Source organism: Podarcis pityusensis, assembly GCF_964106645.2.
Source record: "Podarcis pityusensis genome assembly, chromosome: 14".
Lineage (NCBI taxonomy): Eukaryota > Metazoa > Chordata > Lepidosauria > Squamata > Lacertidae > Podarcis > Podarcis pityusensis.
Window position 1 is genome coordinate 9,921,209 of NC_138039.1, and position 26,749 is coordinate 9,947,957.

A 26,749-nucleotide genomic window follows, 5' to 3' on the forward strand; every position below is an offset into this window, starting at 1 on the left:
CCTGGCCGGCGGGATGCCGGCGTCGGGAAGCGGCGGTTGTCCTCGGCGCCGCCTGGCGGAAAGCTCGAAATTACAAAGCGCACTCCGCGTCCGCCGAGAGGCTTCGTGCGGCCCGCCTGCCTCGCCCCGAGGCTCCGGCCGCCATCCGCGGGGTGACTTCTAGACAGGCGTCAGCGAGGACAACCGTAGAGGGAAGCACCTTATCGTGACGCAGACGCGAGGGAAGGGCCTTTCTCGTCGCGGGGACGTCATCGCGAGGCGACGGAGAGCTTCGAAGAGGCGGAAGAGAGCGGAAGAAACAAGAGTCTGCAGAAGCGTAGGAGCTTTTCCTTTGGGGGCTCTCTAGGGGAGGGTGGGGGTCGCAGGCCCTTCATTTGACGAGTTCTCTTTCTGGCCGGCGCACTTTTTTTGGCTAAGGGCCTCCAGTGGCGTGTGGCAGGCAGGAATTTATAATGAGGGCATCCTGCCGGGCAAAGGTTTCACCTGTTGGATTTCTGCCTGCTCTGCAGCCATTAAAGCAGGCTTGGGGAACCTCTTGCTCTCTGGGTGTTTCTGAATTCCCAACTCTAACTAGCCCCGGCCACCGTGGCCAGCAGGGATGAGGGGGGTTGGCAGGGCCGGATTTAGGTTTGATGAGGCTCTAAGCTCCTGAAGGTGATGGAGCCCTTTATATGTCCAGCTGGCTTTGTCAACAACAAATCGTCGCTGTTTTTTGTGTTGAATATAAGCTATATGGTAATTTATGGACCTAATAGGTATCTAAAGCCATTTTATTTGTTTTATATCTTATATTTTGGAAATGTACATCCAGTTTTCCCCCCTTTAAATTCCCCCCCCCCCCTAGAGAGTGGGGCCCTAAGCTTGTTTAGCTTATACGTAAATCCGGCCCTGGGAGTTGGCGTCCAGCAGCAGCATCCAGAGAGCCACAGGTTCCCCATGGCTGCATGAAACAATAGATTCGGGCACCGATACATTAAGCGGTGCCTCCTTCCAGGCTGACCTGCCCTGGTGCTAAAAGGCCAATCTATGGCCTTTTAAATGTTTCTGGGGGCATTGTTGTTGTTATGCATTTTGTTTTCTTATAAAGTGCCCTGTGATCTTCAGATGAAGGGCAATACGTATATAAATTTAATAACAATCAATAATAACAAATTAATAAAGAAACAGAGTATATGTTCAGATAACCCAAGGGAAATGGGGGGGTCTTTTGGTTAATGCTATGGGGGAGAACTTAGGGTATTCAGACACCTGGTTCAAAAATATGTAAAAGGAACATATTATCCAGAGTACTCTAATTTATAGTGGTACACATTTTTTTACTCCCTTATTTTTTCCAGATTTCCCTCCCTCTGTGCTGACAAGATGCCCAAGGTGAAGAGGAGTAGAAAACCACCTCCAGACGGCTGGGAATTGATTGAACCAACCTTAGATGAACTAGATCAAAAAATGAGAGAAGGTGAGTAGCAGAGTACTAATTTGGCTGCGAGCATGAATTGTGTAATAGAACAGTATATGAGCTGGCCTTTTTGGCACATTCAGTATAGGAAGCCCATGGTGGTTTGTACACAGATCCCAAGTTCAGTCCAGGACATCTCCAGTTAAAATAGAGATCTCAGAAAGATAGTGTTGAGATAAGGTGCATTTATTTGGCACTCTGCAGTTATTAATGGTGTTTTGACTGTGCAGTAAGAACTGTGCAGTTTAAGCAAGAGATATTTACTGCTTTCCTTTTTTTTCACATTCCCCTCTCTTTGTATGGCTTTGAAAAGAGGACAGGTAGTTCGTTTGGTTGTTGTTTTTTTTACTTTAAATTATGGTATACTTAACAGCTGATATTGGCTTAATGGTGGATATCGAAGCCTTTTCAGTGTCCTTCAGCCAATAATTAAGTAAACAGAAGAAAAAGGGGATAAGGCTTTTGATGGGAAAGACCAGAGTATTGAAGGTCAGAAGTGGAATTTACAAAGCCTCACAGGCCAGCAGTTTCGAGGTGTCAAATATAAACCTGCCAAGGCTGGAAATTTTTATGCTAATTATTAGTTAGCACCTAGTCTTCTCAGTTGTACATATAATTTGGCAAAGAAATTGTGCTTACCAGAAATGCTTGTAAAACCCTGGGAATTGTACCTACCTTTGGGAGTTCCCTTTTAAAAGGGGGGGAAAAAAAGACCAGTTGAAAGGAACAGATTTTTTCCCCCCCTACACTTACGACTGAAAATAAAAACCAAAAGACAGAAACAGAGACTTTACATTCCTTGAATTCTGTTCTAGATTGGACTGTGGACTTAAAAGGTAGCACTCACGTTCACAGAGATGATTCATCTTTGTTAATCTTGCATCAATTAAAATGGTATCGGGAATGGGAACAGTTCTGGCTAAGAACTTAGAAAATTACTGCATGGGTAGTGATCCAAGTACAAATCACCTTTAGATACTGCAGGTTAAATGTGATGACTGAAAACATTTGTTGGTTCAGCTTGCAAAACTACATGAGAATAGAAAACTATAGCATATATTCTCCAATGAATTCTCACATCCTATTTATCAGAATATTATAGGATTTCTTCCTTGTTTTTAGCAACATGAAATAATGGAGACGTAATGAACATTTGAATTAGCTGGCAACATTAACATGTTTTCTGCCCTTTTCCCCACTTTTCTTCAGCTGAGACTGAACCGCATGAAGGGAAGAGGAAAGTAGAATCTCTCTGGCCTATCTTCAGAATTCACCACCAGAAAACACGTTACATTTTTGATCTCTTCTATAAGAGAAAAGCCATCAGTAGAGGTAACACAGCTGTCTTTGATCTTTTAGGGGGAAATGTATGTTTTGTTCAGTATGGCTGGGAAATCTGCTTGAGCCGGTCTGTCAAATGGAAAAAGAAATACTAACCTTTTTAGAATGTAAGGTAAAGGTAAAGGGACCCCTGACCATTAGGTCCACTCGTGACCAACTCTGGGGTTGCGCGCTCATTTTGCTCTATAGGTCGAGGGAGCCGGCGTTTGTCCGCAGACAGCTTCCGGGTCATGTGGCCAGCATGACTAAGCCGCTTCTGGCGAACCAGAGCAGCACACAGAAACGCCGTTTACCTTCCCGCCAGAGCAGTACCTATTTATCTACTTGCACTTTGACGTGCTTTCCAACTGCTAGGTTGGCAGGAGCAGGGACCGAGCAACGGGAGCTCACCCCGTTGCGGGGATTTGAACCACCGACCTTCTGATCGGCATGTCCTAGGCTCTGTGATTTAACCCACAGCGCCACTCGCGTCCCTTTTAGCATGTAGGTGTGAGCAAATTCTGCCAAAGGGGTACAGTCATTTTTGTTTGCCGCTACTGAGCATTCTAATTATCCCATCCTCTCTCCTGCACAGAGCTGTATGAGTATTGCATTAAAGAAGGATATGCAGACAAAAACTTAATTGCAAAGTGGAAGAAACAAGGTTACGAAAACCTCTGCTGTTTGCGCTGCATCCAGACCCGAGATACCAACTTTGGAACCAACTGCATCTGCAGAGTGCCCAAAAGCAAGCTGGAAGTGGTAAGAATGTTGTTTTCAATAAGCCCCCTGGGTCATTACAACAATTCTTTCTGTGTCCCATTTCTTTTGCCTTTTTGTGCATCCCTCCCCCCCCCAAACCTGGTTCATGCAAATAAGTAGCAGTGTGACCCCTGGAAATCCAAACCACGTGAAAGGCAAGTGTTTGTTACTCCTCTTGCTAGAGACCTTGTCTGTCTCTGAACTTTCTCCTTGGGGACAGTTTGCCATTCAACTTAGTAGGACTGGATGAACAACCTCATCCTGTTAAGTTGTGAGCCGCTCGGAGATCTATGGGTATACAGATTGATTGAATTATTATTAATTTTTTACATTGATCATTTCTGTGAACCGTTCTGAGACCTCTGAGTATAGGGCGGTATATAAATTCAACTAATAATAATAATAATTAACCACCACCATCTCTTGCGGTTCCACCAAAAATGTTGCTTCAAAACTGACCACCCATCGTATCAGGGTGTGTCTCTTACTCTAAAACTTCTGTAAATCAAAGAAAGGCTGTAAAAAGATTTGCAGTCTCATTTCCTGGCTTTTCTAGCACTCTGACATCTTAAGGGTCTTTTAAAAACAAGCAAGTTATAAGACTGTACTTGCAGTTTTGAGAGACTCCTATCTTTTTAAAAATTTGGTTCTTGTAATAAATGCTCCACCCTGCAACAGTAGTATGAAAGGAAACAGTGTATCTATTCTCATTTGTTGCAATCCTGTAAGTTTTCCTAACCAGCAAAATTTCCTTTTTTTCTTGCTCTACTGTGTGCTCAGGGGTCTGCTGTGACTAACATGCTGATTTCATTCTACAGGGAAGAATAATTGAGTGCACTCACTGCGGGTGCAGAGGCTGCTCTGGATGAAATCCCCTTTCCCCTTTTTAAAAGTTACCCTTCCCTTTTGAGGAGTTCTTAAATGGCTGGTTCATCGTCAATGACTGTTAATAAGAACCATAATTTGTTTGTCGTAAGACCCGGCGGTGAGTGGATCCCCAACAACCTGAATTGTAAATGCAGTAGTATTAATGTCTTGTATAACTACTTTATTTTAAAATAAAGTCTTGCCTATTGCCTCAAGGTGGTTTGTTTAATTCTGTGCTGCTACTGTTACCTTTATGAATTTGCTTTCATAATAAAGAACATAAATGAAACTGGACCCTCCTTTTTCCAGGGATAATTTGGAAACATGGGGATAAAGTTGTTTAATAATTATGCTTAGTAATATTGGATTGGTAGACATGAGTTAATTCAGATTATGCATCAATCCATTAAAGAAATGAAACAATGGAGGGCTTATTTCTTATGCATGGAGACAAGGGCAATATATATATAAATAACTACTTACATCACCTTCCTTACATTGGGTGGGAGAGGAAGTAAGGGTGGCTTTAAATATACTTCCCCAGGAGGCCTGCCAATTAGCAATAAAGTGGGACAAAGGACCTGTGTAAGTTTGCTAAACTGCTGCTTGTTAGAGGAGGTACAATCCCCCTCATTCTCAAATACCCAATAAAACTCAAGCTTTCCGTTTACCTGTGCACCAAGACTTTTATAGGAATTGCCTATGCTTTCAGGCTTATATTTAAAATCTCACACCCTATAAACTTGTGTTTTAATAATGAAAACCAAGGTAACTTAAGGAAACAAAATTTTGCATCCAATATAAAATTCCATACTTGCATGAAAATGGGGGGTGGGCACCCTTCTGGAACTAAAGGAAAAAAGCCCTAAGTCTCATTAAGAGCAGAAAATACAAAAAAATAACTTTATCAAGAGGGACCCTTTGTTACAACAGTTCATACTGCAATGTGTGAGGTCTTCATTTTTGTCGCAACCCTATAAATCAGGAAGGGAAAACCTTTGGCATTCCAAATATTCCACTATTAGCCAGGGATGATGGCAGTTGAAGTTCGATATCTGAAGAGCTAAAGGTTCCCCATAACTGCTATAAAAACCTCATTGGCAGTAAATCCCACTGAACATAGCAGGGCTTGTGTCTGAGTAGCAATATTCACTCCCTTTTTTTGTAAAAAAAATTCTAAAGCCAATGTGGACAAGAATGCTGGCACAAAATGAAGGCAAAAGGAACTTTCCAACACCACTATGGAGTATTAGCATTGGTTTTATTTTTCTACCACCTCCTCTGGCTGCTGTAGTTTTCTGCATCTTCTGTATTATGTTTGTTTTCTGGCTGCTTAGGAGTTCTGTATTTTGCCCAAGGGTGTGGTGTTTCTTCTGCCTCCATCCACTTCAGCCAGCGGAAGTAGTAGGATCGAAAGCCATTAATTTTCTCCAGGTAATAGTCCCTTGTTTTGTACTGCAAGAGGAAAAGGAGGAGAGAATTAACACTCTGTAATAGCAAGAGAAGATTAGTTCTACTCTAAGAAGTGAGAAACTGCTTCTTAGACTTGCCAGGAGCTTACATAATCTTTTGCTGCTTTTATTTGGAAGTTGTGGAGGAGTGTGCTGGTATTAAAAAGTTTCTGTAGAGGGAAGTAAGTGCTTAAACTCTCTTCTGCTGGAATCAATGGGATCTAGAAGTGTTACCAGGTCTGGCTGCTACCAGTTGTGTTTGGTGGTCTCTTAAAGAGCACAGGTGAGATAAACTGGAAACTATTGGATTTCTCACGTTTCATCAAATAGCCCTAGGGCAGTAATTCATAGCATTAAACAAATTAGAGGGCTGTAGCTAATGTTGCCCATACCATTAAAATTAGTGAACAAGTCATGTCCATAGATTTCAATGCGTAGGAATATCACTGAATACAACCCAATGGTGTATAAACATTTCTGCAGAAAACACACAGTATCAGTGTTGAATTAAAACATGCAATGAAGAAGAAGAAGAAGAAGAAGAAGAAGAAGAAGAAGAAGAAGAAGAAGAGGAGGAGGAGTTTGGATTTGATATCCCGCCTTTCACTCCCTTTAAGGAGTCTCAAAGCGGCTAACATTCTCCTTTCCCTTCCTCCCCCACAACAAACACTCTGTGAGGTGAGTGGGGCTGAGAGACTTCAGAGAAGTGTGACTAGCCCAAGGTCACCCAGCAGCTGCATGTGGAGGAGCGGAGACGCGAACCCGGTTCCCCAGATTATGAGACTACCGCTCTTAACCACTACACCACACTGGCTCATCTAACCTCTCACCTTGTCCCATGGTCTGGGTAAATAGTACATTTTCAACTGTCAACTGAAATTAATACCATTGGTGCAAGACACACTTCAGAACTTGTATGGAGAAGACCTTTATCCAATTAAGTAGATGCTGGTATAATGGCCTTTCTTTAGATACAGTATACTTGCGGTCACTTAGCAATCCTATACATTTTTCTTCCTCAACCTGGTGCCCAACCATTATCCCTGACTACTAAATTACTGTATTTTTCGCACCCTAGGACGCACTTTTCCCCCTTCAAAAATGAAGGGGGAATGTGTGTGCGTCCTATGGAGCGAAGACAGCATAGCCCCGCGACCCTCTGCCGGCTGGAGAGGTGACGCGCGGCTATGGCAGGAGCCTCTATAGCTGCGCGCCTTTGTGCTGCTCCCCGACCTGCTCTTTGGGGCTGGTGGTGGGCTTCCCCCCACCAACCCCAAAGAGCAGGTCGAAAGGAACCTGAAGCCTGGAGAGTGAGAGGGGTCGGTGCGCACCGACCCCTCTCGCTCTCCAGGCTTCCAAGGTAGCCGCCTGAAGGCGTTTGAACGCACCTTAAACGGCACCTTGTTTTAGAGGGGGAAAATTCTCCCCCTCTCTGGGCGCTGGGCAGAGAGGGAGAGAATTTTTTTTTTCTTATTCTCCCCCCTCTAAAACAAGGTGTGTCCTATTGTCCGGTGCGTCCTATGGTGCGAAAAATACGGTATGCTGGCTGGGGCTGATGAGAGTTTGATTGCAAATATCTGGAAAGGAATATTTTGGAAGAAGGCTGATGCACACTTAACTGGGTGCAATCTGGGTAAATGTGCAGAGGACACAGAACTGCAAGGGTGTTCAAAGAACCGTGCATATAATATGTGGTCTTAATTCTCTCGAGTATAAATCAGCTTCTGCAGAAAACAAAAGGTTACCTCACCCTATCAAAGTTAGGAGGATACTGGGCTGCAAACTCCAGCTGGCGTAGGACAACTTCATTTGGAGGAACACGGTTTCTACTCATATCTGCAAGGATCTCTGTGAGGTAGGCGTAGTCCAGTCTCTTCACAGCTGCAGTTACAAGCGCACCATAGATCTGTACATTGGGGTTTATTCCAGAACGCTGAAAAACACAGTCCCAAACTGTCAGACAAAGGTAATTCTGAAGTCCTTACACACACATCTAGGAGTCTCACAGTATAACAAGATTACTGCTCCCAAAGCCGGGGAGATGGGGATTTTCACACTATACAACTGATTGCAATGGCCACTTACAGGAGCTAGTGGGACGGCTGAAAGACAAGATCCCCTTATGTTAACAGAACTCCTCACTAACATGTAGCCATCAAAACCACCAGGTCTGCTGCATGCAAAACAGCCTCAAAAGCTTGAGTTTTCTGTACCTTCATGTCTGAGAGTAACTGCAGTCCATCCTCTTTTTTGCGGCAGGCTATTGCCAAGTTGCAAAACGTCTGTAGATTGGGAGAAAGTCCCTCCTTCAGCACTAGGGGCAGCAGGCTCTGTAATATACAAAGGCATGTGAGAACAGCTGTCTAGATTACCTGTTCAGGTTCATGCTGAGAGGAGGTGCAATGTGTACGAATGAAGCTAATTGAACATTGGAAGCTGCCTTACATTCAGTCAGACCATTGGCCAATTAAGCTCAATACTGGCTACTACACCGACCGGATTTCAGACAAGGTTCTGTCCCAGTCCTACCTGGAAATGCTAGGGATTGATCCTGGGACTTTTTGCATGCAAAGTAGCTGTACTTCTTAGTCATCACTGTTCTCCAAAAGGTTATGGCCTACACCAGTGGGTGGGCAGAAAATGTATCAGGTTTTGGTAAAAAAAAGTAGTTCCTGCAAGCCTGAAGACTGTCCATCCCTGACCCACACACACTCATAAGCCCGTGATCTTACCTTTGCTCCTTCCAGATCTCCTCCTTTGCTCTTCTTCCTCACCAAGGTATTAAAAAAAGTTATATCTGGTTTCACGTTGTGCTCCTCCATCACCGTCAACAAGGAAGACTCTGACTGGCTGTTGGGCTGCACCAGCTCAGCTAGCAGTGTGAAAGTTTTGATACTGGACGCGGCACCATCTTCCTTCATTCTCTTTAAGAAACCCTCCATGTCCCCAATGAGTGCCAGTCTATCGGAGGGGGTTGCCACCGTCCCTAAGGAGATCACATTTTCATTGGGCGGCTGCGAGTCCAACAAGTTGGGGAAGTTGAAGGAGGCTTTGGAAAAACACAGAGTGTTTGTTTCTGCCGCATCTGGAGCCATCTGTTTTTTATCAGAGATCCCCAAATCCCTGAGTGCGGCAGAATCTGGCAAAGTAGAGATATCACCAGTCTCTGCCTTTGCACAATTGTCATTTTTGCTTTTGCTTTTTTGGCTATAGACTTCCTGCTCAGGTTTTCTGTCCTCCTCCGGGAACACACATTTTTCCAACATCTCCACATCAAACTGCATTGCAGCTCCAGCATCTATTTCCTTTCCTCGCCAACCCTTTGCCTTCCGGTGTTGCTTACCAGCTTCCAGTCTCAGGATAGCTGGGCTTTCCTTGAAAGTTCCTAGCAACAAATTGGAAGCTATACGGGGGTCACCAAGGCCGCAGTCTCTGGCAGCACCGAGCATCAAGTTGTAGCTGTAACTGTCGGGTTTTAAGTTCAGTTTAAGCATCTGCTGCCAAACCTGTTTTTGGAAAGGAAAGTCAGGGCAGAGAAAAGAGAAATGTACCCCAGGTGATCCATATAGTTACAGTTCTTACACTAATGGGTAACAGACAAGTTGATCCTAAATGTGTTCACTCGGCAGTAAGCCTCAGTATTCAGAGGAATTTGCTTCTTGGGATTGGAGCCTGGAAGACAGCAGTTGTCTCCAAAGCCACTTAGTAGCTCAGTTTGCACATCACCGTAAAACAGTGTATACTGTGAAAGCACCAATCTCATCCATGTTGCTCCTCCCTCACAGCATGCAGGAGAAATAGACCATGATTCCTGGCATTGGGTTATGTCTGAAATGGGGCCCGTGGTTTGTTTAGCTCCAAACAAACTGTGAGCAATAAACAAAGTAGCCTGCGGGGGTAGCTCAGAATCAGGTCTGCAGGCTGGATCCTATCTCCTGCCCACCTCCTCCACGGTACATGTTGTGTTCTGAAGGCAAATGTTTTAACAATCATGCTAAGTAACTGCAAATGACATAATGGTGATTAATGAAAGAGGAACACATTCTCTCTTGTATTTTTAAAAAGCAACTCAGAACTGACAGCACAACTTCACAATCATTAGCATGATGCTTTCAAAAAAAATGAGATGGTCTTTAATTGTTTTAAATATGGTTTTTATTTGATTTTAAATTATCTGGTTTTAACATTTTACTGTCTACTGCCGTGGGTTCCTTTGGGAGGAAGGGTGGGATACAAATTTAGCAATAAAATTAATCTAAGATGTATATAGCTCCCTAGTTCTATAAGATACATGGAAATTTAAGGATCACAACCAGAAGAATCAATCGCTTAAGAAAACCGGTCAGAGTGAATGCAAGCTTTAAGCTCTTTGTTGGTTTGTTCGGCTGTAAAGAGGAAAGGAACATACAGACCTGCAAGGCATAGCGAAACCCATTCTCTTTGTCTTTTATGCACCCCATAAGCAGGAAGTTGAAAGTCTCTGTGGTGACCGTATGGCCTTTGTGGACGATTTCCTTAATTAAAAAAAAAAGGGGGGATGAATACAGTAATTTCACACTTATTCCACAATAGAAATCTTTAATGAAACATTTGCTCTTTTGTAGCTCAAATGGAAAACATCTCTCTCTCTCTCTCTCTCTCAGATAATAATAATAATAATAATAATAAGATTCAGGAAAGTCTAAGAAGGCCAAAAGTGACACTTTCAAATTAAATTAACCAAGGTACAAATGTCCATCAATACTGGGTTCACAAATACTATTGCTGATGTCAGCTGAGAAAGCTAATTTCAACCTTGTACTGCAAGAAACTAAATGTCATGCACTGTCTAATTATCTTTAAGATTAGAAACAATACTTTCATTATTCCACATTCTAACTTGTTGGCAAACAGGAGTTTTTAGTTGGATTTAGATGCCTCTCTGTTCCAAACCAGACCAAAAATCAGCAGGAGATGGACCTGTTTACAAAAAAGGAACCCACTAAAAGCAACAGAATCTCTGCCGATTTACTAATTTGTGAGGAGTGGGGGTGGAATTTTATGGGAAATCAGAAATTTGTTACAAAAACTAATGTTCAGATAGCGTATCTTGGTTAAAATGATGGTTTGCAGATGACACCAAACCAGGAGGGTTAGCTAATACCTCAGACGATATAGTCACCTTGAATCCTGATTCTAATAGATTGGAGAACTGGCCCAAAACTAACAAAATGGATTTCAACAGAGATACATGTAAGATTCTGCACTCAGGCACAAATAACCAGATGTACAAATATAAGATGGGAGACACCTGGCTTGCCAGTTGTACATGTGAAAAGGATCTAGGAGTTTTAGCAGACCACAAGTTTAACAGGAGTCAACAGTGTGATGCACCAGCAAAAAAAAAAGCTAATACACAGGAAATAACAGTATCATGCTATTCTGCTTGGGTCAGACCCCTCCTGGAGTACTGTGTCCAGTTCTGGGCACCACAGTTTAAGAAGTATATTGACGCTGGAACATGTGCAGAGAAGGGTAACCAACATTGTCAAGGACCTGGAAAGCAAGCCCCATGAGGAATGGTTGAGGGACTTGGGTATGTTTAGTATGGTAATGAGGAGACTGAGAGGAGATAAAATAGCTATCTATTTCAAGGGCTGTCACATGGATGGTGGAGCTTTTTCTGCTCCTCCAGAGGGTAGGACCCGGACCAATGGATCCAAATCACCAAAAAATGAGATTCTGACTCTGATTCTGAGATTCTGGCTGTTTGATGGCAGAATGGACTGCACTCCTTTCACTGGAGGTTTTTAAGCAGAGGTTAGATGGCCACCTGCCAGGGATTATTCAGATGTGATTCCCGCATTGTAAGAAACTGAAATAGATGGCCCTTGGGTCCCTTCCAGCTCTACAATTCTATGATTCTATGCAAATCATTTTAAGTATTTGGAAAGCATTCTGAAAACCTGGAAACAGAAGTAACAACTTTGTCTGAAGCCAACACTTTCATTCCCACACCCTGCAACATTTCACAATCCTGTGCACTGTTTACATTTTGCAGTCTCCCCACCTCACGTTGTTTGTTTGAAAGTGTGGGATGGGCATTTACTACAAGCTCATGCAGTTTATTTCCTTGAGGATAATATATGCCACTTTCTGCTACACAGTTCCTTGCATAGAAAACCACACACACAGATTAAAACAACCCAAATTTTATACCAGGAGCTTCTTTACCTTCAATATGTCAAAGCACACCCGGAGATCTGCACAGTGGGCACACACTTTCAACAGAGAATGGTACGTGACTATGTTGAGCTCAATGTTTTTGTTCAGTAGTTGCTGCCGTAGCCTAAGCGCATGTTGCAGGCCCGAGTCCTTCCAGGGTGACTCTGCACATGCGTTAAACAGGGCTGTGTACGTGGCGTCAGTCGGAGTCAAGGCTCGCTTCTTCATCTGCCTCCCAAGAAAACAGCAATAGATACGCTTTATAAGAATACTCAAACAATTATGCGGTATCAGGAATAGAACAGATACTCGGTGAAAGTATCGTAATGCACAGGAGTCAATTATGCAAATCCCAATTAGACAGAGAGGACTTGTATATTGAATGGAAAACTTTTAAAGAAAATATTGCAGGTGTCACAGACTTCTAGCAGGAAGCGCAGAGAGCCATACTTCCAAGCACTCGATGCTGGAGTCGCTATTAAGATGGGAGGATGTAATGGGGATTCGATTATGGGGATTTAAATTAAGAAAATAAAATAATAAACCCTGCAAGGTATGTCAGTCCACCCATCATATTAGCTAATTGCAAGAGTCACTGCCAATACCTTCACAGCCCTTGTGTTTCCTCTGCCATATGCTGTTCATCGTGCTATAGAATTAAAATAAAATGAAAATTCCACATGGCTATGTGATTTCTACTGCAAAGAATCAGAGGGAAATCCCAGGCATACTTGCTGATTTTTTTTTTAATTTGACGCATCATAGGCCATGAATTTGCGTTTTCTTGTCAGTTTAGAAACTTGGCACAAAAACACACCAGGATGCTGGCTAATGGGATGCCTGTTGAATGAACAAATGGAAGGCGAGATCTGCTTTTGACTTAGCTCACTAGAACAAGGCTGGGGAACCTGTGGCTCTCCATCTGTTGCTGGACTCCAGCTCCCATCATTCCTTATCATACTTGTCATGCTGGCTGGGATTGATGGGAGTTGGAGTCCAACAACATCCACAAGGCCACAGGGGGTGTGGTGGAGGGATGACACGACACAGCTCAAAAGCAGCAGGAGAGATGGACGCACCTTTCTCCGCGTGAAAGATGCTCCAAAACCTTCTCAATAGCATTTTGCAGGAACATTTGTCTTTCAATTCTTCTCTGGCAACAAGAGTTCCCTAGTTCAGAGATGGGGAATCTGGGGAACTCCAGACGGCATTGGATGCCTACGCCCATCAGAACCAGCCACACTGGGTGGTTTCATACAAAAACTACCCCGGCTTGGTTTTCTAACAACAGCTCTCTTCCTTATGTGAACGAAACCTGAATACTTACATCATTATAGAGCTTGAATGCCTTCTTCACATAGCCAGCTCTGCCACAACCACCGATCAGGACAGTGTAGTTGCTTTCTTCTGGCCGAACACGTTCCTCCTTCAGCATTTGTACCTCAAACAGGTTCAAAGCCTCTGCCAGCTACAGTTAAGAGAGGACAACTGTGAGGACACAGCAGGAACTGTTGCTACTACAGGGCCTGAGGAACCTTTCTCAGCCCAAAGACCAAATTCCCTTATGGGCAACCCTTCCACGGGAACAGTCTCCATTGGCATTTTAATGTGTATCTTTGGATTAAACATGGGCAGGTTCTAGGTTGAAGACGGCTGCACAAGATCACACTGCTCATCTAGCTCAGGAATTGGGAGGTGCAGGCAGAAGCCTTGTCTACTGACCCCACCTCTACGGGCCATGTGTGACAGGTGGGCATCACAGTGGCATTGGAGGACCCATTTTTGTCAGCATGGTTTGACACCTTGCTTCACAAGCCCTGATGATCAGCTGGTCGTTGAGGCTTGCAAAGCACTGTGCACAGGGTTTTGCTGATGTCAATGATATGGTGTTGGGTATGGGCTTGGCCAATATTAGGACTGCGGACTGAAGGCTCCTTAACCCTGATCCAGCCCAATATTGTCTACTACACTGACTAGCAGTGGCATCCCAGAGTCCCTGGCAGGTGCTCTATTCTAGCACTGGGCAATGGCCTTTCACTAGCTATGCAAGTCTATTCAATACTCTTGCAATGAAGACAGCTGAGATAATGACCTTGCCTTCTTTCATCAATGCCTTGCACTTCAAGAAATACCAATACGGAGTGTTCCTGGGACCTTGTCTGGGTTTTGGTTCCAACTCTTCCTCTTCCTCCACTTGGCTTTTGAGTTGCAAATCGTGAAATTCTTCAGAAGCTTTGTGAAAAAATTGTCTAGAAGAAAATTTTTGAGACAACAACCCAAAGCCTTCGTCGTCATCAAATTTCTCTTCTTCATTGCTGGCTGCTTCAGGGGTGGTGGCAGAGTGTGTCTCTTTCGGATCTCTCCTGTGTAACTTGTAGACCACTGGGGATGAACTAAAAGGTCTCAAGGCCAGAAATCTGAGATGATGTGCATTTCTAGGCCCTGCCAAATGTTTCTTTGAAATGGACCTCAATCTGGAAGTAGAACACAGCCAAGGATAGAAAGAACCTCTCACAGTGAAAAGTCCTGCAGGGAAGCAATGGTGTATCAGCTGCAAAGCCATTGTGGTACCCGCTTTCGTCACCTTGTTCTCCGATTAGACGGCCATCTCCTAGAATCCAAATCCAAAACATTTATATATCTGAATCCTCACTTTTCTTCAAAAATAAAAAAATAAACAAACCTGCAGTGGCTTCTGTTAAACATTAAAATGATACATCAAAATTAAAACAAGATCATAGAAAGTAAACACAGAACTGATCAAATTGTTGTATCACATCAGGGATGGGGAGCCTGGGGCTCCTTAGATGTTGCTGGACTCCCAACTCCCATCAGCCAGCTAGGCCTACGGCTAGGAATTCTGGGAGTCCAGCAACATCTGGAGGGCCACTGGTTCCTGATGGACCTCTTGAGTTCAATGGGTAAGTTAGCCATAGGTACAGGACTGAAGCCTTAGTTAGGCACTTTAAATAATTGATAATTATGAGTTTATTGTACTTTGCATGTTAGCTTGTTCCTGCTTTTATGCTGTTTTTTCAATCAGTACTTTGCACTTTAAAAATAAATAAATAACTGAGGCCCATTAATTTAAATGGGTCTATTTTGAGTAAAACTTAACTGTATGCAACACATTACCTATACTATTATATGCTGCTCTGAAATCTGTTTTGATGAAAGGTTAAGTGTGGAAACATTTCAAACAAAGCTTCTTATTTTATATGCACCCACTAGACTGTTTTGACTGGTGGAATTGGCAATAGTGCCGGTTCCAACATAATAACCATTCCGTATCTTTACCAACTTTATATTTTAGTGGGGCAGCACCTGCACTTTGGAACTCCTTGCCTACGGAGATCAAGCAGGCATCTTCATCACGCTCTTTTTGTCGCCTGCTGAAAAGAACATTCCTGTTTAGAGAAGCCTACCCAGGTGCTTAGAAATAAGCTTGCCATACGTCAGGAAAATTCCTGGCATGTCCTTGTCTTTGGGTATAAAAAATGGCACCGGGGGCAAAATGTCAGGGAAAACTCGGGTGCATGGCAACACGATGGAAAAAGCTCAAAAATTTTGCAGGTGTCAGGAATTCTAGTTCTAGTATTTAAACTTTGAAAGTAGGGTTGCATTCCCCCCCTCCATTTTACTGTTTTCTCTTTTTGTAAACCGCTTTGAGGGTGTTGCTGTTGGTGGTTTGTTTTTTTTTTTACAATAAAGCGGTACGTAAATTTTACGAAACGAATGAAGCTTCTCAGGGCTGAGGGAAGAAGCCCCCCACTCGATACTTCTAGGCAGTGGTGTCTTCCCATCAGATGTCAAGGAGATAAAGAACTATACAGCCTTTAGAAGACCTCTGAAGGCAGACCTGTATCGGGGAGGTTTTAAACACAGTATTTGACGTTTTATTATGTTATATATGGGGGCAACCCAGTCAAATGTTCCGACTATAAATATTATCTTTAAGATAAAATTTTAGGTTTATATTATGTTTATTTGACTGTATATATTTGACTTTCTTCAGATTTTTTTATGTTTTACTGATTTAATATGCGGTAAACCGCTTTGAGATTTTTCTTAAAATTAGAAAGCGGTTCAGAAATAAAATATAAATCATAAACCTATTAGTATTATTATTACTACTACTACTCTTCTCAAGAGCAGTGTCAGGATCAGGCTCGGATGGGAAAGCTGAGGCCCTCCATGAGTTTTGCTGGACTCCAATTCCCGTCACCCGTGGCCACTGTGCTGCGCTGGCTGAGGCCGACTCTGGGACCCTCTTCCACGGCCGAGGCAGAAGGAGCCTCCATGAGGCGCCACGACCACCTCCTCCTCCTCCTCCCTCTATATTGCGCGCACGCGCACACGGGCTGCCACTCACCCGCCGACGTTCCCTCCACGCGCGAGGCCAGAACTCGCGCTCGCGACTCCCGACTTCCCCGCACGCCTCGGCCTCTGAAAGTGGTAGGCGGAGCTTCTCGTTCGGGCTGTGGCAATAGGCCGAGGAACCACCCGCACCTCGGCGCGAGAGCCGATTGGTTCGCTCTTCCTCCGCCTTCTTCTCCCCCCCCATAACAATGCTTCCGACTCTGTAAGCGAGGGGAGGCGGGGCCGGAAAGAGGAAAGCGACAGAGACACGCACCATGGCTGCGCGAGGGACTTTAAGCTCGCCCACCCAACTGAAGGGTCTTATTGGCTGAGCCGGAGAGCGGAGGCGGGGCTCCCAGCATCCCTCGCGAAGGCCCGTCGCGTTCGGATTGGAGGGAGCTGGTGTCCCTCTTACTCGCGCGCGCACACAAGCGTTAGGTTCCTCATTCGCCCCGCCCTTTGGTTTTACCTCAGTTTTCCCTCAGAGCCGAAGCGCCTCGAGGGGAGCGGAGATACTTCGCTTCCTTGTCCAGTTTGCCTTCCTCGAACGCACAGTCGCCGCCGCCGCCGCCATGCAGGAACTTATCGCCAGCGTGGATCACATCAAGTTCGACCTGGAGATCGCGGTGGAGCAGCAGCTCGGGGCGCAGCCGCTGCCCTTCCCGGGCATGGACAGTACGCGAGGGGGCGGCGGAGGGAGGGAGGTCAGGGAGGGCCGCGCAGGAAGAGGCAGACCCAGACCCCACCCCCCATCTGCTCTTCGCGGTGGAATTGAAGATGGGAGGGAGAGGGAAGCAGAGGCACATTATTATTATTATTATTATTATTATTCCCAATATACTGAATAGGGGCCTTCGAGGGAGGTGTTAACTTGCAGGACACGTCACGGAAGGGAGACAGAGCAATCCTCGTTCCATTCGGATGTCGTATAATTTTTGCTGCTGCATCTAGGTTTTGAGGGGTTTTGTTTTGTTTTTTAAGCTTCTTTCAGAGTCTCAGTGGGATTTAAGTGTTATCTCAATAAATTGTATCAGTTGTGTGGTTTAAAAGGTAAAGGTACCCCTGCCCATACGGGCCAGTCGTGACCGACTCTAGGGTTGCGCGCTCATCTCGCTCAAGAGGCCGGGAGCCGGTGGTTTACAATCCCACAAAAACACATTTTGGAATAACCCCCCTCCCCAGAAGAAACTTCTACTTTAAGGGGTAGGTCCTGTTGAATTTGGCAGGGCTTATTTTTGAGGAAGGCCGTGTAGGTTTGCCCTGTGAGTCACTCAAGTGAAGACGGATGGATTAAAATATGAATCAAATTTATTTAAAAGGGGGGAAATTGAACCTACTTATAACCCTAATGTAGCAATAGCCCTGTTGGAGCAGCGAAAGGTCCTGTGTAGTCTGGTTTCCTGCTTCCCATAGCAGCCACCCAGATTCCACTGGAAAACCCTCCAGTAGCGCATGAAGGCAACAGCTTTCTCTTCCTATTGTTCTGTAGAAAAGGACTCTGAGATACGCTAAATCTTGATTCCAGAGGTTCCATGTAGCCATCATAACTATGTGGTGGTACTCTCAAGACTGGCTTACTGCAGTGTATTTTTGATGGGTCTGTCCAGAAGCTCCAGCTGATGCAGAATAGAATGGCCAGACAGCTGACAGGACCACCTGGCCAACAACATGCAACATTATTATTAAAAAATCTGTGCTGGCTGCCCATCTACTACTGAGCCAGGTTCATTGTCCTTGTATACATTTACAAAGCCCTGAAGAACTGAGGTCCAGAGTGCCTTCAGGCCTGCCTGAGCACTTATATCCCAGCTCATTCCTTCTGATCATCTGCAGGAGTGTTGTTAGCTGCCTGCCCTACCCTTGAGTTGGTGAGGCTCATTTGACATTGACACAAATTATGGTCTTTAGTGTCATTGGTCTTGTGCAATACTCTGCCAGTAGAGCTTCAGCAGGTGCTTTCTGTTTCAACTTTTAAACAGCAGGTGAGAATGTTCCACCAGGCTTACGTAGGCAATTAAGAATACATATTTCCTTAATTAGTTGATGAGTCTCTGATTCTAATTTTTGTGTGTTATTATGTATATAAATTATATAAACCACTTTGCTATTTTTTAATGCTATAGCTGTATATAAATCTTTTAATCAATAAATAAATGACTAGTTGCTGTTGATAGTGCCCTCCATCAATCACACTTATGTCATACTTTGTGTTTTGCTCTGTACTTAATAAAAGGATGCATTGTATGGTTTTAATTTTGGCCTGTTGACTGATAAATTGATGATGGTGGTAGACTAGTGAGTAAAAGCAAAGATGCAGCTTTGTAGGATTAAAACGATATTTGAGAATATCACTAAAGTGCAAAGGAAATATTTTTTAAAAGGAAAAAAGTGGATCCATAAAATAGTATCGTCAACAGCTGTAAAATTTCCATAAAACTGCACCAAAAAATGCCTTCAAAAATAATAACTTATTTACTTGCCCCCAAAGCCGCAGTAGGAAGCCTAATAATAACGGCTAGCATTTATATAACACTTTAGAGAATTCAAAACAGGCAAGCTTTGGGTGAACAAAATAGGTAGCCAGCTTAGTACAAACTTCTCTTCATGGTGCATGTGGGCTTTCAAGTTATCTGAAACATTCTCAGGCTAAGGGAAGAAATGCTAGGAAAACCTTTTCTGGATTTCTACTTGTTACATAGCTATGAGAGGCTCAGGAACGCATTGTATGTTGCCCCAGCAGTTCCTCTCAGTGCTGTGACAGTCTGAATATGGATTTTAAAAAAAGAATATGAAATGTGTGCTCAGCCATAAATTTATTAGATGATACTGGGTAAATTTCCATCTGAAGACTTGAGTGATTAATTTGTATAGTGGTCTTCATTTTTATGATGTAATAACACAGCTGTTGAAACTGCAGAGGTGTGGGATATAGGGAGCTTCATTGTGAATCTCTTTTTCCACAGAATCGGGTGCAGCTGTCTGTGACTTTTTTTTAAAAGCGGCCTGTGGAAAAGGTAAGCCACACCTGCAAATTGCTGTGCTAGAAAAAGATGAAGCAAAGCCAATTAAAAAACCACAGTCCTTTATTGTGAATCAGTAAAAAGGGTAAAGGTAAAGGTACCCCTGCCCGTACGGGCCAGTCGTGTCCGACTCTAGGGTTGCATGCTCATCTCGCTCAAGAGGCCGTGAGCTGGCGCCGTCCGAAGACACTTCCGGGTCACGTGGCCAGCGTGACGAAGCTGCAGCTGGCGAGCCAGCACCAGCGCAGCACACGGAAACGCCGTTTACCTTCCCGCTATAAAGCGGTACCTATTTATCTACTTGCACTTAAGGGTGCTTTCGAACTGCTAGGTGGGCAGGAGCTGGGACCGAACGACGGGAGCTCACTCCGCCGCGGGGATTCGAACCACCGACCATACTATCAGCAAGTCCTAGGCACTGAGGTTTTACCCACAGCGCCACTCGCGCCCCACTTGTGAATCAGTAGTTAGTCTTTATTGTTTATATACTGCATCGGTGTACGTAGCACTTGACAGAGAAACAAGGAAGTCTTGTTAGGTATGTGGACATAAGATGTACAAAACTTTGTAGAACTAAAGGGCCTCCAAGCAGACTATCAGTCCCTGGTACAACAAAACCACTTTTTTGACCCCATTGACTTACAAACTGAGGTGTCCGAATAAAAGTAATACATTAGGATCTCGTGGTTTCCAAGCTCCTATGATTTTTTGAGAAGACATGATTTTCTAGTCATGGTCCCTCCTTTCATTTTGACATCTCTTGGTCATCCTATCTGCCTAGAAGACTCTATGAGGGGAGAAGTTGTTTCTACCATGTTAGTTCTGCATAAACAAATATGCTCTGTGAGCCAAACATGTTTCTTTGACCTAAAGGAAATTGTAAGACCTGCCTTGATGCTTTCTACCCATAATTCAGATGGGGTGTGTGTTAAAGAGAATTTCTTTTATCTCTTGTTTTCCGCACAATAGGAGGAATGTGTCCCTTCCGGCACATCAGTGGCGAAAAGACAGTGGTTTGCAAACACTGGCTACGAGGGCTGTGCAAGAAGGGTGACCAGTGTGAATTCTTGCATGAATATGACATGACTAAGATGCCAGAGTGTTATTTTTACTCAAAATATGGTAAGAGGAAATATGGTATCTGCGTGAGCTTTACTGGTACTGTGAAGGCTTGCCTTGTACAGAGGAAGTCACTCAATACAAATAGACATTTATGAAGCACTTTAAAATGTTGAGGGTACTTCACATATATTGTCTCAGCAATCCTTACAATAGCTTCATAAATTAAGGTCAGTACTGTATTACAATTCCACAAGGAGATGCTTGCCTAACACCACCCACTGATGACAGAAATTTGCAACTTTGTGATGTATAAATTTTGATATTAGATTCTTGATACAGATTTTGCTGTAGCAGTTTCATGTATTTATCCAATAGCACTTATTCTCTATATAGAATGTACCAATGAATAATTCGATTCTGGTGTTCCTGCATTGTATAACTCTTATGCGTATCTCCCACATTGTGTAAACCACTGAATCACTGCATTCCATGCTTATCTGACCCTGGAGTATTTTTTTGTAGCTAGTCAGAATGTTTTGCTAGGACAGTTTTAAGTTAGCACTGGAGTGTTAAAAAAGCATCTCCTTGAAGCTTTCCTAGGACATATGGGAATGGAATGTCATAGTTCCTTTCTGAAGGCCTGGTTGTCAAGGCAACTGTGCAATAAGTGCAAAAGCTGAATGAAGGGAAGTTGCTAACACAGTGGAGCCTGACATTTTACATCTTTTGATGTTTGCTTGATGTTTTATGATGTATGGCTATGTGTGTAGAACTCTATAAAAGCTTTGCTCTACTGTTCAATCAGAGCAATCTTTCTAACTGGCAGTTCATTGCTAACCAATGGTTAGTGGGCCTGTCAATAGCTTTTCTCTTGTTTTTTATTTAAAGGTTCCCTCACCTGGGCAAGAACCAGTGGTTTAGAAGTAAATTCTTACTACATTTGTAATTCCATATTTTGGTTGCTATACTGTACTGTCCTAGGTCTCCATAGACACATCAGCCTTGAGTTGTAGTTTGGGTCACCTGAAATGATACTGCTTCACACATTTTGGGGCCGTGTATTAGGATTGGCAGTAACACAAGGGAACGAGATAAGTTACCTTGCAGTTCTCGCCAATAGGAGCTGGTTTTTGAGCTAAACTTATTTGCAGTGAACATTAAATTCTGTATTTTGTTATGCTGCCTTCTCTTCCCAAGTGTTTATAGGACAAAATAATCAAATATGTGTATAACCCTTGAGCGCGGGCATATGGTCATACATTGAGTAGTTCTGTTTGAAAATTTGCACTTTTAGTTGTTATCATTGTTTTATGATGTTCTGTGCTGTCCATAACGTACTGTGAATTCCATAATTTTTATATGCCTTGTTAGTTTTGGGTTGCACTTGAAGTGAATAAATGATCTAAGTGACACCAACTTCGTGGAGATTTAGTAAAGGTAAAGGGACCCCTGACCATTAGGTCCAGTCGTGACCAACTCTGGGGTTGCAGCGCTCATCTTGCTTTATTGGCCGAGGGAGCCGGCATACAGCTTCTGGGTCATGTGGCCAGCATGACTAAGCCGCTTCTGGCGAACCAGAGCAGCGCACAGAAACGCCGTTTACCTTCGCACCGGAGCGGTACCTATTTATCTACTTGCACTTTGACGTGCTTTCGAACTGCTAGGTTGGCAGGAGGTGATTTAGTATAACATAAGTAAAAACCTTAAATTGTCTTCATTCTGAATATGACTCTTTATGCTTAACTTTTTAGAATCTTTATTTATCTGGCCAGAGGTTTACACTACCAGAAGAAAGCCAAGATTCTAGAAAGCCAAGATTCTTGTGAATAGCAAAATATATGCATTCAAGTTTTTCCTGATGCTGTATCATTGTTCTGGGAAAACTGTTTGATCCTGATGCTGATGCACAATGCTCTTTCTCTCTTGGTTGGTCCAGTAAAGTGAGTGTTTGTCTACTGCAGGGGAATGCAGCAACAAGGAATGCCCATTCTTGCACATTGACCCAGAATCTAAGATCAAAGATTGCCCTTGGTATGACAGAGGTTTTTGTAAACACGGTATGTATACCTCATATTTCTGCTGATGGCTGTGTAGCTTGCTAGCCTGCATCTGTGTTGACTTCCAACATATATTTGCTTTGCAACCATAATGTGAAGCTGCAACACTTTGCACCTTGGGAGAGTCCCATCCCTGATGTCTGGCATAAGAGTTTGCTGCTTACGAATTTGTCTTCGTTTCTGGGAAATTTCTATTTGTGGTAGTGAAAAAGTCTCTGAAAATGCACAATCCTTGCAGCTTGAACTGTCAGAAATCACAGGTAGCCTTGGTTGGCTCGGCTTTGTGTGCATACAGCAAGCCTTGTGTATCCTGAATGTTTCCTGTGTTTGCATATAACAGATATAACGATAAAAATCTTTCATTGCAGGCCCCCTCTGTAGGCACAGACATACCCGACGTGTTATATGTGTGAATTATCTGGTAGGCTTCTGTCCAGAGGGCCCCACTTGCAAATTCATGCAGTGAGTATGCTCCAGGATTATTTCCGCTGTTTTATGTTTCCCCTTCAACCTTACACATCATAACTTTGAAAGTTGCAAGTGACAAGTGTCACAGGCTCATCCACCATGCCCTCTGCCATTCAAATGTATCCTGGAAATCTTTTAGGCTGGTTCCATAGTCAGAATATTCCTCAAATGAGTGATGAGAAAGTGCTGGACTCTTCTTTTTTGGGCTGAAGAAAACATTTTAAACCCATTTCTGAATAAGCTCCATAGTAGTAAGAGAGAAAGACATGGGAGATTTAGAAGCCAGAAAGTTAGGAAAGGTTGAGGAAAGAAAGTTCTGCACAGCCCCATCAATGCCCTGCTTTCTGGAGCTAAGATACGATCCATATGGGAAGGGCCTCTTGTACACTTGAAGGTCTCAAAGCTTGGCCCTGCCTTCTGGAACAGCTGGGAGGAGAGCCAGTGAAGGATGAGGCCCTCCTTCACTGTCAGAAAACACATGGAAGTGAAATGGTACTGGAAAATGATTATTGCATTTCACAAATATATTTCTTAACCTACTGAGGCTTGTGGCTTCCCAATAAGGCAGGCTTGCACAGAGTTCAGGTTTTGCTCAGGGTGTTTTGCTATCATACTTGAAAATGGGAAGATATTGTCAGGTTGACAGTATCCCAGAGTTTTGACTTTCCCTAGCAGCATGGGGTATGGCTTGTTCCCAAAAGTTGTCTCAAGGTGTTAGCCCTGTAAGCATCTCTCAATTTGGCTGGAGGAGAAAGTACCTCATGCTTCTTTAGCCTTGAGGGTGGGCTCTTCCTCAAGCTGTTCTGGTTGTTGGTTACTAGCCTCTGAATGGTTTGGTTGGGGAGAATCTGTTTCTCCTTCCTGTACTAGTGCTGTATGTAGAAAATACTTTCTCATTGCTGTAGTCTCTGTATCCAAGCAGCAAAATGTAACATGGAGAGGAATTATTTTCTGTTGCTCAGGACAGGTATGAACTCTGAAGCTGTAAGGGGGAGGTGTCAGTGGTTTGAGGGTCAATTTGATCTTTGTATGTTTCCTTATGTACACTTTCTTTTAAAATTAGCCCTCGATTTGAACTTCCCATGGGAACCACAGAGCAACCACCGCTGCCTCCACCAACACAGCCACAACAAAAGGTATGCAGTACCCCAGTTACATCTACAGACTTCTGCAGCATCTTCTGAATGCCAGAGAGTTAAGGTTGTTGAAATAGTTGAACACCAAACATACAGTTTATATCCATCAGAGAATAGAAATCACAAAACACCAGTGTGAAATCACTGTGAGGAACTTTTTTTATTTGAAGGGTATATATTTTTATACACCATTGGTGTTCCATTCTCTAGTCAGGTACTGTGGGAATTTCTTGCTGTCTGAAGGTTGGATGTTACATACTGCATTTGTAGAAGCCTTGGCAAAAAGTAACATTCTTGGGGGTAGTTGCATTTCAGTCATGGTTCAGGGCTATGGTACTTTTTTCTGAATTGATCAATGTGTGGGCTGCTTTTCCCCCTCTCAGCAAAATAACAATCCACCACTACAGAGGTCATCATCCCTCATCCAATTAACGAGTCAGAACTCTTCTCCCAACCAACAGAGGACCCCACAGGTCATTGGAGTTATGCAGTCTCAAAACAACAGCATGGGGAATAGGGGTCCTCGGCCATTGGAACAGGTCACCTGTTATAAGGTAAGCTGAAGCCTACAGGTTGTAAGGGAAAGGATTGTCTAGGAAATCTTAAAACTCTGCACCCCAAATCCTGAGTTTTGAAAGTGAAATAAACATAGTTGCATTTTATTTTCATACATCCAAGCGGAGAGTGTTGTTTCAGCTAACTTTGAAAAATAGTGGGATTTAGGGACTTGCACTACTTTGCATTATTACATATAAGCACCTAAAACCTCCAAGCACTCTACTGTAATGTTAATTGCAGGGATAATCTAAAAAGGAATATGTAAGAGTATGAAGCAGCAAAGCAAGGGATAGGTATCGAATAAGGAAACTCATCTCTGTCTTGGGTACCTGCTTACACCTTTTGTGAAAACACCTTTGTTAATATCGCTACACCTCTGGAAGTTGTTGCAATGGAAGGCAACAAAGTTGAATTCCATAGTTCTTGAGTAAAAAACTTACCCAGATACAATTATCTGTCTCCCAAAGTGTGTGTGACAGGATGGGTAAAGAATTCCCCTCTATCTATATCAGCAATGACAAATCTCTGGCTGATGGTCCTGATTTGCCCTGCCAGGCTGATTGGACCAAGGCATGCCCACTTGTCACCTGATGTGGCTTTGAACAGTACCAAATTCAAGCTGAGGTTGCAAATGAACATTACTTACAGCCATAGATTAAATTTAGTGCTGTTTAACATTTGGCATCTTACTCTGTTGTCACTGCTTTCAACAGGGATACCAACCACTTCCAAAAGCAGCACCACAGGGAAAGGCACCAATTCAAAGTTTCAGTCATATATAAACTATTGACTTCCAACCTTGGGAGTACTTTAGGAAGAAAGATAGGTTTCGTGCTTATCATTTGCATTCATGCTAATGTTTTTATTCAAAGCTTTTAACTTCCTGCATTTTAATAGCTTCATTTTTTTTGGTCTTCTCTCCAGTGTGGTGAAAAGGGACATTATGCCAACAGATGCACCAAAGGACATTTGGCATTCCTTAGTGGACAGTGAGCCAGCAGCACCTTTTTAAATATGAGGGCCGAGTTTTGCCTGAAACAACATTGAACTTGTTGAGCCATCTTTTTCCCCAGTGACTAAATGAAAAGGACAGCCTACTGAGGACTACTTACCCACAACCTCCTTTTTTGTATTTCATTTGTTTTACGTCTTAGAACATAAGTGGTGCCTGCCTTTATTCAGACTGCCCAGCTGGGAAGCAGGCTGAAGAAAAGCTTAATACACAAGCCTTCTTCCGAAATAGAATATTTGGAATAGGCACTCCTTGTTCCAATATCCTTGGCTTGGAAGTCTTTCATTTTTTCAGCAGTCCTTGGCTATGGGTGGAAGGTGGGAATTAGCTCATGAGATGTCATGAGTTGCACAGCTTTGCTGTGTTCTGCACATGCTTAAAATCTACACTGATGCCTTCCTTGTAAAGTGTTTGGTCCAAGGGTTATTGGTATGTCACGGGGAGGGGGAAGGAGTTGGCATTATGCTGAAGTCCAGTAGAATGTCCTTGCCTCTCTAGCCAAGATGAAGTCACAAAGCTACACAGCTCATGTCCCTTTAACTGATTAGTCAGAGTTGAAAAGCAAAGTTTATTATGCATTCATAGTTGGAAGTAGAGGGACACGTGTGTGTTTAAACTCATGTTACATGAAGATTATATGTACCTTTTCAGAAGCACCTTTCCACAATCCTACAACAGAACTATACTTGATTTTTGATGGTAGAATCTGCACTTTCTGAAATTTGTCATACAATTCTGGCACATTATCAAGAGTTGCCCAAACTATCTTTAAGTATTTATTTCCTATTTTAAAGGGAGATACTTTGATATTAATTTATGAAGTGTGACTTTGGGGGACAGAAAAGGAGCACATGCTTGGGAAGAACTAACTGAGGTCCTGCATCACAACATAAATCAGGATATTTAATTGATTTTTAAAAACTACCAAGTGCATAAGGTTATCTTGTAGATTGAGCAGTTATATAGCAGGAACAGTGGTTTCAATTTTACTAAGGAGTTACAAAGGAATCTTCCTGC

The 26,749-nt window shown here is 43.3% G+C and overlaps 3 protein-coding genes across 7 annotated transcripts; 2 read left to right on the forward strand and 1 right to left on the reverse strand.

Annotated features, from left to right (window-relative positions):
- Positions 1-61: 61 nt before the first annotated feature.
- Positions 62-4,620, forward strand: BUD31 (BUD31 homolog). Its single transcript, XM_080981313.1, has 5 exons — positions 62-316; positions 1,338-1,456; positions 2,666-2,788; positions 3,372-3,538; positions 4,357-4,620. Exons 2-5 carry the CDS (start codon positions 1,363-1,365, stop codon positions 4,405-4,407), a joined length of 435 nt encoding a protein of 144 aa, XP_080837439.1. The 5' UTR covers positions 62-316; positions 1,338-1,362; the 3' UTR covers positions 4,408-4,620.
- A 1,029-nt stretch (positions 4,621-5,649) lies between these two features.
- Positions 5,650-17,007, reverse strand: PTCD1 (pentatricopeptide repeat domain 1). 4 transcript variants are annotated; one of them, XM_080981042.1, is made up of 9 exons: positions 16,889-17,007; positions 14,153-14,671; positions 13,388-13,528; positions 12,070-12,288; positions 10,269-10,370; positions 8,589-9,362; positions 8,070-8,186; positions 7,607-7,789; positions 5,650-5,860 (listed from the first exon to the last, which is right to left on the reverse strand). In XM_080981042.1, exons 2-9 carry the CDS (start codon positions 14,621-14,623, stop codon positions 5,675-5,677), a joined length of 2,193 nt encoding a protein of 730 aa, XP_080837168.1. In that variant the 5' UTR covers positions 14,624-14,671; positions 16,889-17,007; the 3' UTR covers positions 5,650-5,674. The 4 variants fall into 4 exon arrangements, with proteins under 4 accessions (XP_080837168.1, XP_080837167.1, XP_080837169.1 ...); XM_080981041.1 differs by lacking the exon at positions 16,889-17,007 and adding an exon at positions 16,433-16,628; XM_080981043.1 differs by lacking the exon at positions 16,889-17,007 and adding an exon at positions 16,201-16,396.
- Positions 16,952-25,995, forward strand: CPSF4 (cleavage and polyadenylation specific factor 4). Of its 2 annotated transcripts, none has more exons than XM_080981266.1 (8): positions 16,952-17,094; positions 19,383-19,433; positions 20,409-20,561; positions 22,463-22,558; positions 22,927-23,020; positions 24,090-24,162; positions 24,546-24,716; positions 25,645-25,995. In XM_080981266.1, the coding sequence occupies exons 1-8, from the start codon at positions 16,992-16,994 to the stop codon at positions 25,711-25,713; spliced, it is 810 nt and encodes a 269-aa protein (XP_080837392.1). In that variant the 5' UTR covers positions 16,952-16,991; the 3' UTR covers positions 25,714-25,995. The 2 variants fall into 2 exon arrangements, with proteins under 2 accessions (XP_080837392.1, XP_080837393.1); XM_080981267.1 differs by lacking the exon at positions 16,952-17,094 and adding an exon at positions 17,250-17,622.
- Positions 25,996-26,749: the final 754 nt, after the last annotated feature.

Coding starts and splice junctions, on each gene's coding strand:
- BUD31 (XM_080981313.1), top strand. CDS start 1,363: ATGCCCAAGGTGAAGAGGAGTAGAAAACCACCTCCAGACGGCTGGGAA. Junction 1,457..2,665: donor AGATCAAAAAATGAGAGAAG/GTGAGTAGCAGA, acceptor ACTTTTCTTCAG/CTGAGACTGAACCGCATGAA. Junction 2,789..3,371: donor GAGAAAAGCCATCAGTAGAG/GTAACACAGCTG, acceptor TCTCCTGCACAG/AGCTGTATGAGTATTGCATT.
- PTCD1 (XM_080981042.1), bottom strand. CDS start 14,623: ATGGCTTTGCAGCTGATACACCATTGCTTCCCTGCAGGACTTTTCACT. Junction 8,187..8,588: donor GAGATCTGGAAGGAGCAAAG/GTAAGATCACGG, acceptor TGTATATTACAG/AGCCTGCTGCCCCTAGTGCT. Junction 5,861..7,606: donor ATCCTCCTAACTTTGATAGG/GTGAGGTAACCT, acceptor TTCCTCTTGCAG/TACAAAACAAGGGACTATTA.
- CPSF4 (XM_080981266.1), top strand. CDS start 16,992: ATGCAGGAACTTATCGCCAGCGTGGATCACATCAAGTTCGACCTGGAG. Junction 17,095..19,382: donor GCCCTTCCCGGGCATGGACA/GTACGCGAGGGG, acceptor CTTTTTCCACAG/AATCGGGTGCAGCTGTCTGT. Junction 23,021..24,089: donor CCCACTTGCAAATTCATGCA/GTGAGTATGCTC, acceptor TTTTAAAATTAG/CCCTCGATTTGAACTTCCCA.